Source organism: Pongo abelii, chromosome 2 (assembly GCF_028885655.2).
Source record: "Pongo abelii isolate AG06213 chromosome 2, NHGRI_mPonAbe1-v2.0_pri, whole genome shotgun sequence".
In the NCBI taxonomy this organism is placed as follows: domain Eukaryota; kingdom Metazoa; phylum Chordata; class Mammalia; order Primates; family Hominidae; genus Pongo; species Pongo abelii.
The window spans coordinates 36,899,880-36,920,061 of record NC_085928.1 but is presented as its reverse complement, the minus strand read 5'-3'; the positions used below and the strand labels follow the sequence as shown (position 1 = coordinate 36,920,061).

Genomic DNA, 20,182 nt, shown 5'->3' with positions numbered 1-20,182 from the left:
TGTAATTTTCATTACAATATTCAGCTTGATAACAAATAACAGTCATTAACCAATAGTGTACATTTCATTGTTAATCTGTGAGAAGACAGAAATAAATTACCTGAACAGATTCACATGTAATCAATGGTAGTTCTGACAATGCTGATTCAGAAGTACTCTCATTTTCATTAGTTGTCTCACGCTCTTGCTTAGATTGTAACTTAAGAATTTCTGAACTTTTATGTTCAACAGGTCCTTCTTCATCACTAGAAACAACAACTAAAAAGGAAAAGAAAAATGTATTTTTGTTTATTTATTATCATTATTTTTTTTTTTTTTTGAGACACAGTCTCCCCATCTCGGCTCACTGCAACCTCCACCTCCCAGGCTCAGGCAATTCTCCTGCCTCAGCCTCCCGAGTAGCTGGAATTACAGGCATGCGCCACCATGCCCAGCTAATTTTTGTATTTTTAGTAGAGACAGGGTTTCACCATGTTTGCCAGGCTGGTCTCAAACTCCTGACCTCAGGTGATCCTCCCGTCTTGGCCTCCCAAAGTGCTGGGATTATAGGTGTGGGTCACTGCACCCAGCCGAAAAAAGTATTTTAAATGTGTAACAATCACATATCAAAAAAAGAACTTTTGGCCGGGAGCAGTGGCTCACTCCTGTAATCCCAGCACTTTGGGAGGCTGAGGTGGGTAGATTCCCTGAGGTCAGGAGTTCAAGATCAGCCAGGCCAACATGGTGAAACCCTGTCTCTAGTAAAAATGCAAAAATTAGCCAGGCATGGTGGTGCACGCCTATAATCCCAGCAACTCAGAAGGCTGATGAAGGAGAATTACTTGAGCCCAGGAGGAGGAGGTTGCAGTGAGCCAAGATCACACCACTGCACTCTAGCCTGGCCGACAGAGCGAGACTGTCTCAAAAAAAAAAAAAGAACTTTCTAATTAGTGCAATTTATTTTTAATAATCCTGTTAAACTTAATCATCTAAATTTATTCAATTTAGAAACAGGCCTATCAGTTGTTATCTGATTTACAGTAGTTACAGACAATGACACCATATCAGCGCAATTATTCAGCAGTTACCTGTACCCTTACCTTCTAAAGAATAAAGATGTTTAAAAATGGATAAAGCCATGAGGAGGCCTTAGGAACAAATTCTAGTTGTAACAGTGTATTGCGCCATCACTCTAAATTGTACTTTTAAGTTCTGTTACAGGAATTGCTTCAAGGAATGGGAAATTAATAACTAGGGGAAGATGTGGGAGACTATTCCCTGGAGATCCTTTAAAACCTTTGGAATTTCTTTGTACCACGTGACGGCATCAACTACTCAGAAGCTGATTAAATCAAAATTAGTGATAATAATTAGATAGCACTTAAACTCTGCATACTTCATCAACCAAATGAGAGTAACGATGGTCTTTAAATAATCTATTTTAAAATTATTGAGATTACAGTGTACTAATCTAAGAAAACATTACTTCCGTTTTCAAGTCCTCCATTAGTTTACCTAAATCGATATTTTAAAACTCATGAAGGAGACCCCAAACCCCAAGCCTTTTTTTCCTAAAGTTAATATATTCCACAATGATGTCATAAACAGCTTATGGCCTTAGCCAAATTTGTTCAAGAAGAAGAAAAAAATAACTAAGTAAAGCAGAGGAAATTAAGTAACTTTATAATCTTTACTTGCTGAACCACTTACTTGGTTCAGCTGAGATCAGTGATTGGTTCCCTTCATTATGTCCTCTTAGAATAGGCTTTTCTATGGTATTCAACTCATTCTCATCCTTCTCAACCAGGGAAGAAATCCCCACGGTATAAATGGAATTAGAGTTCTCAACAGTTTCAGTGGTTGAACCGGCAGAGGCACTTTTGGTGGCATTACTCAAAGTCAACTCCTGACTGTTAAGTGAGGATAGTTTAGTAAAATCACTTTTTGTAGGTTTAGTTGTAATTTCTTCAGGCAGTTTTGGATCCTGATGATAGTTTTCACTTGACTTTTCAAACTCAGTGGATATTGTTGAGTCATCTTCTTGTTTTTTCTAAACATAAACACATAGTAAAAAAAGCATTCTTCAAATTTGTCTTGCTTAAACCATTTTTAAATTCCTAAAAAAAAGTAAAAATATTATATCACTTCTATAACTACATGGATAGAAAACTAAACAATTATACTACATTATACTTGCCAGTGTCTCCCAGATTTAAAGATACAGGGTTTGGTCTGTCCAATCTGATGCCTGATAATTTTTTAAAGGGTGAAACTGGGAGATTTCCATCATTACAAATGCTTTGTCAGACAGTCTCCCACGATCTAAGTCAACTTTAGAATGAGAAGATGTATTTATGTATTTTTATTTTGCAAAAGTAATAATGCCAATGTGACTACTTTGGTAAAACTACTTTGGTAAAAAAATTTAAAAATTAACAATATAACAACATTAAAAATTATGAAAAACAACCACTGCCTTCAATATCTCATTTACTGTATAAATCTGAATCATGTTTATAATTACAACCAAAAAACATTACAAGGTCCTGAAATGATTTATGGATCAAAGAAATTGAAAAGCTGTCTTACTGTTTTATTGCTACTTATATACTAAGTCTTTGAAAATAGAAAATGTATGTATTTAATATGATAATTCTTTACTTAGAATAAATTCCCTAAACTCTAGATAAACAGAAGCTTAAAGAATTTGATAAGTAAATTGCTACTGATAAAATAAATCTAATAATAATTTTACAGAGCAAGCAAAAAAAAACGACTAGGCAGTACGAATAGTATTTGGCTGAAATAAAGAAAAAGAAAAGTCCGAAGGATGTGCAACTACCTACTAAGGAAAAAGAGTGATACAAGAAAAGGAGCAATTTTAACTTTTTTAATCATTCATAGTATTTGAAATGTGTCCCAATAACTCTGTATCACCAAGAAAAGTTACATTTAAAATTGTTTTTTAATAATAAAGCTAACAGTGAACCAAAAACTAAAGAAATCTGAAAATAAAAGCTGAAAGCTAGCGGAACATTATTTGGCCACAGTCAACTCATTTTTATCATAGCATGAAATTATTTCCTATAATATCTAAATACCTCTACTTACTGTCTGTTCTGTTGACTCATCCAAAGAAGTACAATATTGAGAATCAGGTAAATTATTTCTAAGCCTTCTCTTTGTCTTCCTGGAAATCAGAGTGAGTTCCACTTTTGAATCAGAATATTTAACATCCTTGTTTCTGCTTTCCTGTTCGAGATGACCACAACCTCTACTTCCACTGTTAAGGTCTTAAAAAACAAATGAAGCATAAATATGGACAAAAAAGTATAGAGAGAATCTCTTTTCGAAAAGCTCAAAGTAACATCGTCAAAATTGCTATACTACTTCCAAAGCTCATTAAAACAGAAATGTACTGTTAAATTCTCATACTGACACTGGATGAAGGTAAAGGCACATGCTATTTTAATTGGTATATACAAAGTAAATGTTCATTATACAATAGTTGTGAGGTGAGAAAAATACATAAAGAAGAAATATCCTTTTTCATAGTAGCCAAAGCAAAGCCACCAAACTGTTTTTCCATTTGCTATAAATGCATTTGGCTGTACTATCAAAGAAAAAGGGGATTAAGAAAATGTGGCACATATACACCATGAAATACTATGCAGTCATAAAAAAGGATGAGTTCATGTCCTTTGTAGGGACATTGATGAAGTTGGAAACCATCATTCTCAGCAAACTATCGCAAGGACAAAAAATCAAACACCACATGTTCTCACTCATAGGTGGGAATTGAACAATGAGAACACTTGGACACAGGAAGGGGAACCTCACACACCGGGGACTGTCATGGGGTGGAGGGTGGGGGGAGGGGGGAGGGATAGCATTAGGAGATATACCTAATGTAAAGGATGAGTTAATGGGTGCAGCACATCAACATGGCACATGTATACATATGTAACTAACCTGCACGTTATGCACATGTACCCTAGGACTTAAAGTATAATAATAATAATAAAAAAGGGTGGGTCTTATTAAAATCCAGAAAATTCATGTCTTAAAGTTTGATAATTCAATGTGACTTTGTAAACTAGTCTTTTAAAATGTAATTTACATAAATACATACTTTTAGTGGAAAGGGACTATAATTTGAAAGAGTGTTGATCACTGCTCTTTAAAAGGAGCCAAAATACCTTTGCTCTGTAGTTGGCTATAATATGTGATCACTCACAAGGTTACCAATTTACTTGCCAGTTTATTTCTTCTTTTCAATAATCAAGACCCTGTCATTTTAAGTCTCCAATAAATCCATCATTCTAGAGAAGTACTTCCTTTTTTAAGTCAATAAGACATCATTTTGAAACTCATGCCAATCATTACTAAAAATATTTAATATTTCTGTTATCAAATATATGTACTGTACAAAAATACCTTCCAAAAGTTTCCACCTAATTGACTAAAAGTTATCCTGAATTATTTTGCTTTCTGAATCTACGTCATACAAGTAGCAACTCAAAGTTTATACACAGCAAGTCACAAAGCAGTTGCCTTTAATTCACAATTTTCAATTCATCTGACTGGCCTGACTTTTCCATTCATGGAACATTCTACAACACCACACATCTTCTCTTCAAACTATTCTTGCTTTAACTGTAGCTTCAACAATTCCTAATAACGAATATTCATGATAATTCGTCTTTGACATTACTTAAAGGAAGGCACTGGAACAGGATTGAGGGTAAAAATTCCAAGATAGTCAACACCTTACTCCCTAAGGAAAATAAAACTCCCCCCAAATCATCAACACAATATTTAGGATAGCACATTAAATTTTATATGTAATATTGTAAACTATAAAAGTGGTCTAATACAATTTCTACACACAATGTATCAAACTATAATTTCTAAACATAAATATTATACTATAGTAAAATGACTCATGAAAGGAACGAGGCTTGAGAAAAACTTGATTATACAGGAGTTTTCTTTTAAACAATTTATTATTTGCACATCAGTCAAGCCTGTCTCATGGAAAAAGGAATAACTTTATTACATAGAATGAAATATTATAAAAATAGGATTCCACTTGCATAATATATAATTTAACCTGCAAATATTACTAGCATATAAAACTAAAGAGGTGACAAAATCCTGTAAACAAAAGAATACTAAGTATTTCCAAGGTATTATGTTGGTGAAAGCAAATTCCACAAGGCAAACTTAACGTGCTATGGAAAAAAATGGTACACCTAAGGTTTCATTCAGAATTTCCATTAATTTACAGGTTTTTTTTAAAATAATTGGCATCAGATGTAGAAAAGTAAACACTGCTTTAATAAAGATCCAATACCTAATTGTATTAGAAACACTTTCCCTACCAGTAGTGGTAACTTCACGGATACTGAAAAACTAAAAAATGTTTCTTTTGTCATGTACTCTTCCCTGATGCATGTCTAAAATGCCACTGTGATCTTGAGGTAATACTCCCGGGTACAAATCAGAAAGTATTTTATTCAAGTCAGTGTGAGGACTGTTAGTCCTCACATTCTACTGCTTTCCTGGGTAGAGTAGGAATCTTTGTCTTGATAGTATCTGAACTGAGCCCACTTGTACAAATACTTACATTTTTACTTGGTAATCAATACAGTCATCCCTCAGTATCCTCAGGGGATTGGTCCCAGGGACCCAGGATACCAAAATCCATGGATCCATAAGCCCCTAAAGATATAGCATTTGCATATAACCTATATACATTTTCCTGTATAGTTTAAATAATCTCTAGATTACTTATAATACCCAATACAACATAAGTGTTATGTAGTTGTTATATGTATTTTTATGATTGTATTATTTTTATTGAAATTTTTTTCAAATATTTTCCATCTTTGCTAGGTTGAATCTGCAGATGCAGAACACAAAGATACAGAGATGATTGTAATTATTTCTAAGAAAAGTACAGTTTATAAGAAAATAAATGTTTTTCATTATACACTGACAGTGACTAATTGGAAGCTTGTCTGTACAAAGTCATAGCACATTCTCCAAAGACTGCCTTTATAAGAGTTTCAGCTGGTTTCTTGTACAAATAAAAGTCATTACTCTAGTTTCATTTTAAATTTTTTTCTATTAAAAAGGCTACTAAAAAGAATCTTTAAATAAAACTGGCACAAGACAGGGATGCCCTCTCTCATCACTCCTATTCAACATAGTGTTAGAAGTTCTGGCCAGGGCATTTAGGCAGAGAAGGAAATAAAGGGTATTCAATTAGGAAAAGAGGAAGTCAAATTGTCCCTGTTTGCAGACGACATGATTGTATATCTAGAAAACCCCAACCTCTCAGCCCAAAATCTCCTTAAGCTGATAAGCAACTTCAGCAAAGTCTCAGGATACAAAATCAATGTACAAAAATCACAAGCATTCTTATACACCAATAACAGACAAAGAGAGCCAAAGCATGAGTGAACTCCCATTCACAATTGCTTCAAAGAGAACAAAATACTTAGGAATCCAACTTACAAGGGATGCGAAGGACCTCTTCAAGGAGAACTACAAACCACTGCTCAAGGAAATAAAAGAGGATACAAACAAATGGAAAAACATTCCATGCTCATGGGTTGGAAGAATCAATATTGTGAAAATGGCCATACTGCTCAAGGTAATTTATAGATTCAATGCCATCCCCATCAAGCTACCAATGACTTTCTTCAGAGAATTGGAAAAAACTACTTTAAAATTCATATGGAACCAAAAAAGAGCCCGCATCGCCAAGGCAATCCTAAACCAAAAGAGCAAAGCTGGAGGCATCACACTACCTGACTTCAAACTATACTACAAGGCTACAGTAACCAAAACAGCATGGTACTGGTACCAAAACAGAGATATAGATCAATGGAACAGAACAGAGCTGTCAGAAATAACACCGCATATCTACAACTATCTGATCTTTGACAAACCTGACAAAAACAAGAAATGGGGAAAGGATTCCCTATTTAATAAATGGTGCTGGGAAAACTGGCTAGCCATATGTAGAAAGCTGAAACTGGATCCCTTCCTTATACCTTATACAAAAATTAATTCAAGATGGATTAAAGACTTAAACATTAGACCTAAAACCATAAAAACCCTAGAAGAAAACCTAGGCATTAACATTCAGGACATAGGCATGGGCAAGGACTTCATGTCTAAAACACCAAAAGCAATGGCAACACAAGCCAAAATTGACAAATGGGATCTCATTAAACTAAAGAGCTTCTGCACAGCAAAGGAAACTACCATCACAGTGAACAGGCAACCTACAAAATGGGAGAAAATTTTCGCAACCTACTCATCTGACAAAGGGCTAATATCCAGAATCTTCAATGAACTCAAACAAATTTACAAGAAAAAAACAAACAACCCCATCAAAAAGTGGGCAAAGGATATGAACAGACACTTCTCAAAAGAAAACATTTATGCAGCCAAAAGACACATGAAAAAATGGTCATCATCACTGGCCATCAGAGAAATGCAAATCAAAACCACAACGAGATACCATCTCACACCAGTTAGAATGGCAATCATCAAAAAGTCAGGAAACAACAGGTGCTGGAGAGGATGCGGAGAAATAGGAACACTTTTACACTGTTGGTGGGACTGTAAACTAGTTCAACCATCGTGGAAGTCAGTGTGGCGATTCCTCAAGGATCTAGAACTAGAAATACCATTTGACCCAGCCATCCCATTACTGGGTATATACCCAAAGGACTATAAATCATGCTGCTATAAAGACACATGCATACGTATGTTTATTGCGGCATTATTCACAATAGCAAAGACTTGGAACCAACCCAAATGTCCAACAATCATAGATTGGATTAAGAAAATGTGGCACATATACACCATGGAATACTATGCAGCCATAAAAAATGATGAGTTCATGTCCTTTGTAGGGACATGGATGAAACTGGAAATCATCATTCTCAGTAAACTATCGCAAGAACAAAAAACCAAACACCACATGTTCTCACTCATAGATGGGAAGTGAACAATGAGAACACACGGACACAGGAAGGGGAACATCACACTCTGGGGACTGTTGTAGGGTTGGGGGAGGGGGGAGGGATAGCATTAGGAGATATGCCTAATGCTAAATGATGAGTTAATGGGTGCAGCTCACCAGCATGGCACATGTATACATATGTAACTAACCTGCACATTGTGCACATGTACCCTAAAACTTAAAGTATAATAATAATAAAAAAATAAATAAAAAGAAATATAAAAAAAAAAAGCTGTGCTCCAAATGAAGTGTAATGAATTTTTGCATAGCGTCATCAAAAGATTTTTTTGTATTGTGAATAACTTATGAAATCACTCACAAATAAAATAGTGGCCAAGCGCGGTGGCTCATGCCTATAATCCCAGCATTTTGGGAAGCCGAGGCAGGCAGATCACTGGAGCTCAGGAGTTTGAGACCAGCCTGGGCAACATGGCAAGACCTTGTCTCTGCAAAATACAAAAAAATTAGCCAGGCATGGTGGTGCATGACTACAGTCTCAACTACTTGGGAGGCAGATGTGGGAGGATCACTTGAGCCCAGGAGGTAGAGGCTGAAGTGGGTTGTGATCATGTGTGATCATGCCACTGTACTCCAGCCTGGGTGACAGAGTGAGGCCCTGTCTTAAAAAGAAAAAGAAAAAGAGAAAAGCAAGAAAGCAAGCAAGCAAGAAAGAGACTTCAACAAACATTCGAAGCTATCAATAATCCAATAAACCCCTAAAGGTGTTAGTTTAACAAATAAATAATGTAGTAAAATTGTTTTTCTTCAAGTATCAGTAAAATATTTTTAATTCTTGAAAGACAGACAAAAAAGAAAAAGAAGTCAAATCATAAATCCTATATGCAAGGAGGCCTACAAAAAATTTTCACAAGTCTAGGAAGTATTTACCTTCAAATTTGCTAATAGTGGCTTGTTTGGCATCCCCCTGAAGTTGAGAAATTCTAATGAATAGAGAATGTATTTCATGGTAGGCAAATAGACAGTGATAAGCTAATAATAAAAACCCAGTTAGCAGTAACATTAATATGCATGGAAACAACACTTAGAAATAGCTAAATTAACATAACTTCATAGCTATATCCAAGTCTCCCCAAAGAAGAAAAAAATATTAAAATTTAACTTTTGGGATTAGTAAATAAATCCAGAAATGAGTACTATGCTACATAAAGAGTAGGTTTAGCAATTTTCTTTGTGTTGCCAGATAATCTCCCTTTACTTTCACATATCCTTTCAAAGTAAAATAAAATAATTTATTTATAACAAAAATTATTATTAATACAATAAGAAAAAATTCAAATTCCAACAGTTTTCTAAGGTTCACAAACCTTTAGGCTGAGTATCAGACACTAAAAGAGAAATGTCATCATCCTTTCTTCGTTTTTCTTTATTATGCGCAACCTGCTTTGCAGAATTGTCATCTACTGTCTTACTTCGTTGTGAGCCCCTGCAAAAGAGAATTGTATTATACTCAATTCTAATAAAGTCCAAGTGAATTTAGAAGCCAACTAGCATGTATTTAAAAATTTAAATAAAAAATTTAAAAAAACAGATTACAAACACAGTCCCACATGGCAGACTATAAGATCTAGGTAGTAAAAAAAATATTGAACTCAGATTTAAGAAATAAGTTATCCTCCCTTTTCTACCTTTAAATTCCCCATGTGTGTTTTGGGGGAAAAAAAATGAGATATCAACATTGGAGGATTGTGTACATGCAAAATGAGCAAAAGAGTAATACTATACAAGTATTAAATAAGTTAGGTTTAAAAAGGTTTAAAAATACTATACAAGTATTAAATACTATACAAGTATTAAATAAGTTAGGTTTAGAAAGTAAAATTCCAAGGACACAAGTACCTCAATAATCAAACCTGTGTATAGTCAAACAATTATAAGCCAAAGCTGAATATTAATATATTTCAAGTGTGGTTCATATATCCAAAAGTATGGTAACAAATTTTCAGTAGTATGTGGTAATAAATTTTACCCACAGAGAAAATAATTTAAAGCCTAAGGTACTGGTAAAATAACAAATTTTGGAATGATAGTCACAACGTTACTACTAATAAAAATTTAGAAATATAAAACATACTATAATGTATAAGTGCATACATATGAAACAAAATATAAAAACTTAGACTGGAAGGATTCAAGCCTATTTGGATAGTAGATAACTCTAAAGAAGGAGAGTATTAGAATCAGGGAATATAAAATAAATAAGTTTTCAACTTTCTATAATACTTCTTTAAAAACAAATTTAAATCTGAAAAAAACTGGAATTATATTGGTTAAATCTGAGTGATATGTATTGGCATATTATTCTCTATACTTATGTGCATATTTTAAGTATTTCATAATTTTAAAATATATAAATTATTTACAACTAAGGCAACTAGTATAAGTCAAAAACAAGGACTATAAAGACCAATAACACATAATGCTTCCTTGTTTTGAGAGAATTATTTGGAAGGCTAAAAATGACTTATAAATTAAAAAAAGCTACAGTATCCAAACATCACCAGTGTAGTGTCATAGTTAAAGAAAGGGTTATTGCTGCTATTACATTCTTCATTTTCATATTTACTTTGGTAAAATTTTCTTTATTTTCAGATTGGAAATTAAAAGGCCAAAATAATCAAAATCGTAAGGGTGAGCCAATTTCACTTGCAAAGAGGTTCTGACTAAGTCATACTCATTCCACTCCTCAACCCTCAAGAATCATTCTTGAAGAATAAGGGCATCTAAGCAAATTTATACCATAGAGTTTTGTTTACTGAAAATGAAAACCAAAAGAGAAGTCGAAAAAAATGTGTCCTCCCTGAAAGAATTATCACTACAGGCACTATAAACAAAAATAGAATGTGACCTAAAAGACGATCTAAAAAGATGCTTAGGTACTTATGTTTCCCCTGATATAAGAAGCAAACAGTGTAATAGTCCTTGTTTTTCTAGCACAATGAACACTGAGAAACAAAATAAGATTTCACATGTAAATCACATTAAAAGTTATATCGTTGTAGAAAAAACTTTATAATAGAGGATTTTCTTGACCAAACACTAAGCATTAAGTAGTTGGCATGAAACCAAAAATAAAAATGAATAAGTATTTTCAAAAGGTAATGTCATATGATTCAAATGCACATACAGTGAAGCCAAACACATCTGTAATATAATCTCAATCCAAATAACAGTTTTTTGCAGAATATGACTATCTGGTTCTAAACTGTACATGGTGGAAAGTCACGTGTTTAAAGATAAGGACAGCAATGTTCAAACACTGTTAGCTTCCATCCTCTTATAAGAAAAGAAAATGAATGGACTGGAAACACCCAAGTTCCTGAACAAGAAATATAAATATTCACATTATTCAAGTTAACAAATAAATGTAATAAAAGCTCAAAATAAATATTTTCCAACGCAACAAAATTCTAAGAATTTTTTTAAATAGCCAAGCAAATATACTTTAAAATTATAAAAATGTATTAAAATAGTGTGGTACTAGAATAAAGAGAGACATATCGACCATAGAAATAGAAAACAGAACTCAGGAACAAACTTTCAAATATATGCTCAAAAGATTTTTGACAAGGATGCTGAAACCATTCAATAGGGAAAGGACAGTCTTTTCAATAAAGGGTGCTGTGAACATAGGATAGTCATATGCAAAAGGAAGAAGTTGGACAGTTATCTAACACTATCTACAAAAATTAACTGAAAGTGGATCAAACACCTAAATATAAGGCAGAAAACTATAAAACTCTTAGAAGAATGCATAGGGGAAATCTTTATGACATTAGATTTGGCAGTGATTTCTTTGATATAACAACAAAAACACAGTCAAAACAAAGACAAATTGGAGTTCGTTAAAATTAAAAACTTATGGCTGGGCAAAGTAGTTGACGCCTGTAATCCCAGCTACTCGAGAGGCTGAGGAGTGAGGATTGTTTGAGGCCAGGAGTTCAAGAACAGCCTGGGGAACATAATGAAACCCTGCCCACACACACACACACACACACACACACAAAATTTAATAATTAGCTAGGCATGATGGTATGCCCCTGTAGTCTTAGCTACTCAGGAAGCTGAGGGGAGAATCACTTGATCCCAGGAGTTCAAGGTGGCAGCTACAATTGTGCCACTGCACTCCAGCCTGGGCAACAGAATGAGGCTCTGTCTCAAAAAAAAAAAAAAAAAAAAATCAAAAATTTTTGTTTATCAAAGGACACTAGTGAAAAGACAACCCACAGAATGGGAGAAAATATCTGCAAACCACATATATATTAAAGGATTAATACTGATAATACATAAAGACCTCCTACAGCTCAACAACAAAAAATAAATAACAATCAAAAAATGGGCAAAGTATTTGAAGAGATGTTTCTCCAAAGACATACAAATGGCCAATTAGCATGAAAAGATGTTCAACATCACTAATCACTAAGGAAATGCAAGCCCAAACAACAACATACCATTTCACACAGATTAGGACAGAGTAATTTAAAACAAAAATTTTTTTCATTAAAAAAAAATTAACAAACATTGGCAAAAATGTAGAAAAATTGGAACCTCTGTACATTGTTGGTGGGAATGTTCAGCAGTGCAGTCACTGTGGAATGATTTGGTGGTTCCTCAAAAAGCTAAATAGAGAACTGCCATATAAGAAGCTAAACACAGGCCGAGCGCAGCGGCTCACGCCTGTAATCCCAGCACTTTGGGAGGCTGAGGCAGGTGGATCACCTGAGGTTTAGAGTTCGAGACCAGACTTTCCAATATGGAGAAACTTTGTCTCTACTACTAATACAAAAATTAGCCAGGCGTGGTGGCGCACGCCTGTAATCCCAGCTACTCAGAGGCTGAGGCATGATAATCACTTGAACCCAGGACGCGGAGATTGTGGTGAGCCAAGATCATGCCATTGCACTCCAGCCTGGGCAACAAGAGCGAAATTCCATCTCAAAAAAAAAAAAAAAAAAAGAAGCTAAACACATAATCACAAAGTTATCAAGCAATCCCACTCCTAGGTATACACCCAAAGGAATTGAAAGCAGGGACATGAACAGATTCTTGTACTCCACTGTTCACTGTAGCACACTATTCACAATAGTCAAAAGGTGAGAACAACCTTAGGGTCCATCAACAAATGAAAAGAAAAACAAAATGTAGTATATTCATATGATAAAACATTATTGGGCCATAAAAAGGAATAAACTTGTGATAAGTGCTACATGAATGAACTTTGAACACATTATGCTAAGTAAACTCAGCCAAACACAAAAGGATAAATATTGTGTGATTCCACTTAAAGAGGTCACTAAAATAGACAAATTCACAGAGACAGAAAGTAGATTAGAGGCTACTAGGGGATTAGGAGAGGGGAGAATGGGGAATTATTATTTAATGGTAACACAGTTTCTGCTTGAGATGAAAAAGTTGTGATAATGGTTGCACAGCAATATGGATGAACTTTGAGGACATTATGCTAAGAAAAAATAAACCACTAACTAAAAGACAAATACTGATATTCCATTCATATGACGACATATTTAGAATAGTCAAATTCATACAGGCAGAAAGTAGAATGGTGATTGCCAGGGACTGGAAGAAGGGAAAAATGGGAGTTAGAGTTTAATAGATACAGAGTTTCAGTTTGGGAAGATGGAAAAAGTCCTGGAAAAGAATGGTGGTGATGGCTGCACAAATATGTGACTGTTCTTAACGGCAGTGAACTGTACACTTAAAAATGGTTAAAATGGCAATTTTTAGGTTACTGATATCTTATTACAATCTTTAAAATACAAAAAAGGTATCAAAATGTACAATAAATGAAGGGAATAGGAGAACTGGTTCTACTAATTTCATAATAAAACTTAATACAGAGTAACATCAACAAGTATAGTACTACAGACTAGTATGTTAAGAAAGGGCTGGCAAACAGCAAAAAACCAAACACCGCATGTTCTCACTCATAGGTGGGAATTGAACAATGAGAACACATGGACACAGGAAGGGGAATATCACACACTGGGGACTGTTGTGGGGTGTGGGGAGCGGGGAGGGATAGCATTAGGTGATATACCTAATGTTAAATGACGAGTTAATGGGTGCAGCACACCAACATGGCACATGTATACATATGTAACTAACCTGCACATTGTGCACATGTACCCTAAAACTTAAAGTATAATAAAAAAAAATGCAAAAAGAAAAAAACAGAAGAATTTGAAACACAGCTGGGAAACAAAGCTTTCACATTCAGTTGTAGTGGACTAACTGGGTAACAACAGAGAAAAAAAGAATTCAGAACTACATCCAATACTCTAAGGTAAAATGAACTATCATATGCTAATGATTAAAAGTTGTAAGATTTTTTTAAACAACCATCAGAAGAAAAACACTATTTTTATTAGCCTTGTGGAAGAATTATTTCTTGAGAATGGAAGTAAAGAAATTATAGAGAAAAACATGATCGGATTCAACCACATACATGGTAAACTTTTAATAAATGATAAACTAAGAGCATCAAAATAAAAAAGAGAAATTAAACCCAAAACTGCATCAAACGAAGTGCAATACACAGGAGTTCCCAGTTCAACATGAAAGGAGCTTGGAAGTTATCTATCCTAAGGGTAAAACTGAAAAATCAACAACTCTTCCTGGACGTGACAGAAAAGTGAAGTTACAGGATGAATGGCTGCCCTCAAAATGGGAGAAAGACAGCCAGGTGAATACAGAGAATCATAACTTACTAAAGCAAAAATCCACAAGCGGAAACAGTCCCAGTAACTACTATTGGAGTATGAAGATCTAAACTGCGATTGACAAATTCCTGAGGGTTCAGTGTACATAAGTCTAAGAGTTAAAAATCCCAGAGGACTTAGTCATAAAGGAGGTCGCACACTTTTGTTAGTTTTATCTCCAGGAGTTCAACCAGGTTCTCACAGTGAATATCAGAAAAATCCCCTCATGGTTCAGCAGAGGAAGGTAAACATTTTCAAATATATCAGAGCATTCTGTTCTCAACAAGGCCTGCCCTCAAGAAAAACTATTTCACCAGACCCTAAACTATGAGTTATTTTTCAGAGCCTAATCAACCGGGGAAATAAAAAATACCCAACTCTAGCTCTGTCTAGCATTCTGTGTGAGGGAAAGCAAGGAAAATACACAATTCCAAGACCATCTAGCTTTCCATGTGGGAGAAGGGAAATACCTAACTTCATTATATTCCAGGTATGCTGTTGCACCAAAGTGTTCAGAAGAGAATGAGAAGCACTTGTAAAGTTAACAGGCCAAGGACAAAGGCTCATTAACCCATTTATGCCTGAGGTTGCAATTTTTGAATTTTTGCAATCACAGCTTGGTGATAACCTTTAGCAGTAGGATATAAATAACTATTTATATCCTGGAATGCGTAGCATTCCAGTAACAGAACACTAAGCATAAGTGGGTTAAAAGACTGAAACCTAACAGGACTGCAGAATGCCTTTCTTCCTCTCACATCTTACCACCACATTCCTAAAGGTCTATTTACGGTAGTTGCTTTTATCTAGTACATCATGTCCAACTATCCAAAAAAAACAAAAAACAAAAAGAAAATTAAAAGCCACACTGAAAGAAAAAAAAACACAGTTTGACAACAAGTATCAGAACCAGAACCAGACATGTCAGAGATGTTGAATTATCAGATTAGGAATTTAAAACAAATATGATCAACAGATAAAGTATACAGCATATAAGCACTTATGGGCAATGTTAGCAGAGAGAAAGTGTAATGAAGAATGAAAAAGAAATACTAAAGATCAAAACACTGTAACAGAAATGAACAATGCCTTGGATGGGCTCACTAGCAGACAGGATATGGAAAAGGAAAGAATCTCTGAACTTGAGTATACAGAAATAGAAAATTCCAACACAGGAAAGCAAAGAGAAAAAAAGAGTAAAAAAAACCGTAACAGAATATTGAAGAAATGTGGGACAACTACAATAGGCGTAGCATAGGCATAATGGGAATATCCTAAGAAGAAGAAAGAGGTAAAGAAACAGAGGAAAAATGCAAAGCAATAATGCATGAGAATTTCCCCAAATTAATGTCAGACACCAAATCACAGACTGGCAAGTTCAGAGAACACCAAAGAGAATAAATGCCCAAAAAATAACACCTAGGCATATCATATTAAACTGCAAAAAAATCAAAGATTTAGAAACAGTTCATAAAATCCAGAAAAAAATAAGCCCTTAACTAGAGAAAAACAAAGACAAGAATTGTGTCTCATTTCTCAGAAACCATGCAAGTAAGAACACTGTGGAGTGAAATCTTTTAACTGTTCAGAGAAAAAAAAACCTACCAACCTAGAAAAATAAATAAATAAATAAAGTACAAAGTTGCAGGATTAATATTCTCTGATTTCAAAACTTTCTGTAAAGCTATGGTAATCAAAACAGTGTGGTACTAGTATAAAAACAGACACATAAACCAACAGAACAGAATAGAGATCCCAGAAATAAACCCTCAAATACACGGTCAAATGATTTTCAACAAGGGTACCAAGACCATTCAATGAGGAAAGGGCAGCCTTTTCAACAAATGATGCTGGAAAAACTGAATAGCCACATGCAAAACAATGAATCTGTACCCTTACCTAACACCATATACAATAATTAACACAAAATGGATCCGAGACTTAAGCATAAGGCATAAAGCTATTTTGAAAATTCTTGGAAGAAAACATAGGGGAAAATCTTCACATCAGATTTGTTAACTATTTCTGGATATGACAACAAAAGCAAAGTGAACTAAAGAAAAAGATTAAGTAGACTTCATCAGAGTAAAAAGGCAACCCACAGAATGAGATGAAATATTTGCAAATCCTATATCTATTAAGGGATCAATATCCAGAATATAAAAGAAATCCTACAACTTACAAAAAAAATCCAATTCAAAAGCAGGCAAAGTACTTGAATAAACATTTCTCTAAAGAAGACATATAAATGGCCAACAACACGAAAAGATGTTCAATATCACTACTCATTAGGAAAAATGAAAATCAAAACCACAATGAGATACCACCTCACACGCATTAGGATGGTTATTATCAAAAAATCGAAAACAAATATTAGCGAGATATGGAGTAACTGGAACCCTTGTGCACTGCTGGTGGCAATGTAACATGGTGCAGCCACTATGAATAATAGTATGGTGTTTCCTCAAAAAGTTAAAAATAGATTGCCATATGATCCAGCACTTCCACTTCTGGATATATACCCAAAAGAACTTAAAGGAGAGACACAAACACACACTGAACACCCATGTTCATAATGGCATTATACACAATAGCCAAAATGTAGAAGCAACACCACTATCTATCAACAGATGAATAGAACAAAATTTAGTTCATACATAAAATGGAATATAGCCAGCCTTAAAAAGGAAGAACATTCTGACACATGCTGCAACACAGATGAACTTTTAAGACACTATGCTAAGCGAGATAAGTCAGTTAGCAAAGGACAAATACCGTGATTCCACTTATTTAAGGTACTTAGGGTCATGAAATCATAGAAACAGAAAGTAGAATGGTGGCTGTCAGGGTTTAGGGTGAGAGAGGAATGAGGAGTTCCTGTTTCACAGATACAGAGTTTCAGTTTGGTAAAAATGAAAAAAGTTCTGAAAATGAATGGTGGTAATGGTTGTACAATAATGTGAATGTACTTAAAATAGATTAAAGTCTCTATTATTCAAAATGAGAACACAGATACTAAATAACTTTGGACTTTGATAGGTCAATCAAGTATATTATAATTTATAGAAAACTATTTAAAAATAGAAAGAGTCTAAATCTTCTAAAACGTAAAGCAAACCCCCCCACCCACACACACACACAAAACAAAACATAACTAATTTTTAAAATATGAGAATGGGCGGGGCACAGTGGTGCACACCTATAGTGTGCTACTTTGAAGGCTGACTTGAGGCCAGGAGTTCAAGGCTGTAGTGCACTATAATAGCGCCTACTCATGCCTGTAAATAGCCACTGCACTCCAGCCTGGGCAACACAGCAAGACCTATCTCTAAAAAAAAAAATACAAGAAAGGAAAAAAAATCAAGCAGACCGAATAAAAAGCATAAAGAAAAATAGTAGTATAAAATATAAACATACTATGCCTTATAGTTAAAAATAAAGGTAGACTGAATGTAAAAAGAGAAGTATCCAGATACATACTATTTACTGGCAACACATACGAAATAAAAATGTCCAAATGAGCATTGCTTATGAGAGAAAAAAAATTGGACACAATCCAAACTCCATCAATAAAAAGTAGGTAGATCTATTTTTAATTTTAATACAATAAATACATAAGTAAAACTGGATGATCTCTAGCTCTATTCATCAACATGAATGAATCTCACAAAAATGTTAGGCAAAAAAAATGCATGCCATGTAATACATATTGTTCAGTAACCTGAATCATTTTTCTAAAGTTCACAATTATATAAAACTTAAAATTCAGAAAAGTGGTTAATTCTAAGGCGAATGCATGGGAATGGGACAGAATGGGCAAAGTGGGGAACACAGAAGGCTTCAGTGATACTGATAATAGTCTATTTTTTAATAGAAGGTAAACATTTGGGTGTTTATTTTAACATTATGTTTTTTAACTTAAATGCATCTGATATATATTAGACCTGTGTTATAGTTCTACCTCTGCCACTTAATCTCTTTGAACCTCAAAAAGTTTCCACATTTATAAAATAGAAATATTAATTGCTCTCCTATCTATCTCATAGGCCTACAGTAAAGATTAATATCAAAATAGGATAGTGTGAAATGAATAAAAATAACACCATTGTTCATGATTATAATCATTTAATCCAGAAAAATATTTAGATGAAAGCATATCAAAATATTATCAATGCTTATTATTGAGGAATGGATTATGGGTAATATCGATTTCATACTTTTCTATATATTTTTTAATATAAATATGCATTATTATTCAAATTAGGAAAAAGCTTAAATGTTTACATAAATTACATATAGATAATAATGAAATATTATTTTGAAAAGAGTGATAACCATATAATGCAAATGTTCAAGAGTTAACAGTGCAAATGAGTATCATTATTAGTAATTTTATTCAAAACTGACTAATGTTTCTAGCATAAAGGAGTTGAACTTAGGATATATGTACTATTTGTATCAGTGTTTTTCAAATTGCTAGTCAGAAGAAAATTTATGACATAAAACATATAGAAGAGAAATTTTAAGTTAACAGGGGAAAATGATCTCAAAATAGAGTATCTTCTTTAGTGTTTATGTGGATTATTGTCATTACCAAATTACCAAAGGAAAGCTTAAAAAGAAAATCAACTGACATGAATATAGGAAACTATGACAGAGCTGGAATACATTAATAAAAATAAAACCTCCTCCACTTCCATTTAAAAGCTTTGGGCTCCCTCTGTTGGAAGTCTATATTAGAGTGTTGCAATTTAAAATAGCAATTTGATCCCTTTCACTCAAGGCTAATTACCAATCTCTGCTGAGTGGCTAGCTACAATAAAACCTTTATTACTTTTGTAAAACATAATTTTATGAAATATTTTTCTTCTTTTTTTTATTTTTAGGTACAGGGTCTCACTCTGTCACCCATGCTGGAGTGCAGTGGCTTGATCATCGCTCATTGTAACCTCTAACTCCTGGGCTCAAGCAACCTTCCAGCTTCAGCTTCCTTAGTAGACAGGACTACAGGCACACAGTACTGCACCTGACTAATTCTTTTTTTAAAGGTTTTTTTGTAGAGACAGGGTCTTGCTATGCTTCCCAGGCTGATCTTGAACTCCTGACCTCAAGCCATCCTATCTTGGCCTCCCAAAGCACTGAGACAGGTATGAGTCACCACACCCAAGCCTATTTTCTAATACAATTCCGTATATATTATTTGGAAATTAAATTAGACTTCTTTACATTAGCAGTTATGAAATATTTCTAAAAATCCCAATAGGAAGTAAAATTTAAAAATACTAAAATATTCTGCTCAGTCTGACCTAAAAGGGAGTTCTTAATAAATATTTATAATGGAAGGGCAAAAAAAGAATCAGAACTTCAATTAGGAAAGTAATCTACAGACTTGTTCAGGAACTGATAGCTCATCTAAAGCAGT

The 20,182-nt window shown here is 34.1% G+C and overlaps 1 protein-coding gene across 17 annotated transcripts in view; it reads right to left on the bottom strand.

Moving 5' to 3' along the window:
• SENP7 (SUMO specific peptidase 7) overlaps positions 1–20,182 on the bottom strand; it is a 210,146-nt gene that overhangs the window by 39,448 nt on the left and 150,516 nt on the right. For 16 of the 17 annotated variants that reach the window (XR_008523624.1, XM_024245271.3, XM_063721819.1 and 13 more), the window contains 4 exons: positions 9,349–9,467; positions 3,091–3,272; positions 1,690–2,029; positions 101–258 (listed from right to left, as the gene is read on the bottom strand). Coding sequence is in view for 16 of the 17 variants with exons in the window: in XM_024245271.3 (XP_024101039.2) it covers positions 101–258; positions 1,690–2,029; positions 3,091–3,272; positions 9,349–9,467 (799 nt within the window). In the remaining variant the exon portion in view is untranslated. Of the gene's footprint in view, positions 1–100; positions 259–1,689; positions 2,030–3,090; positions 3,273–9,340; positions 9,468–20,182 lie in introns of those variants that run through there. The other variant, XM_009238585.3, reaches the window with a different exon arrangement.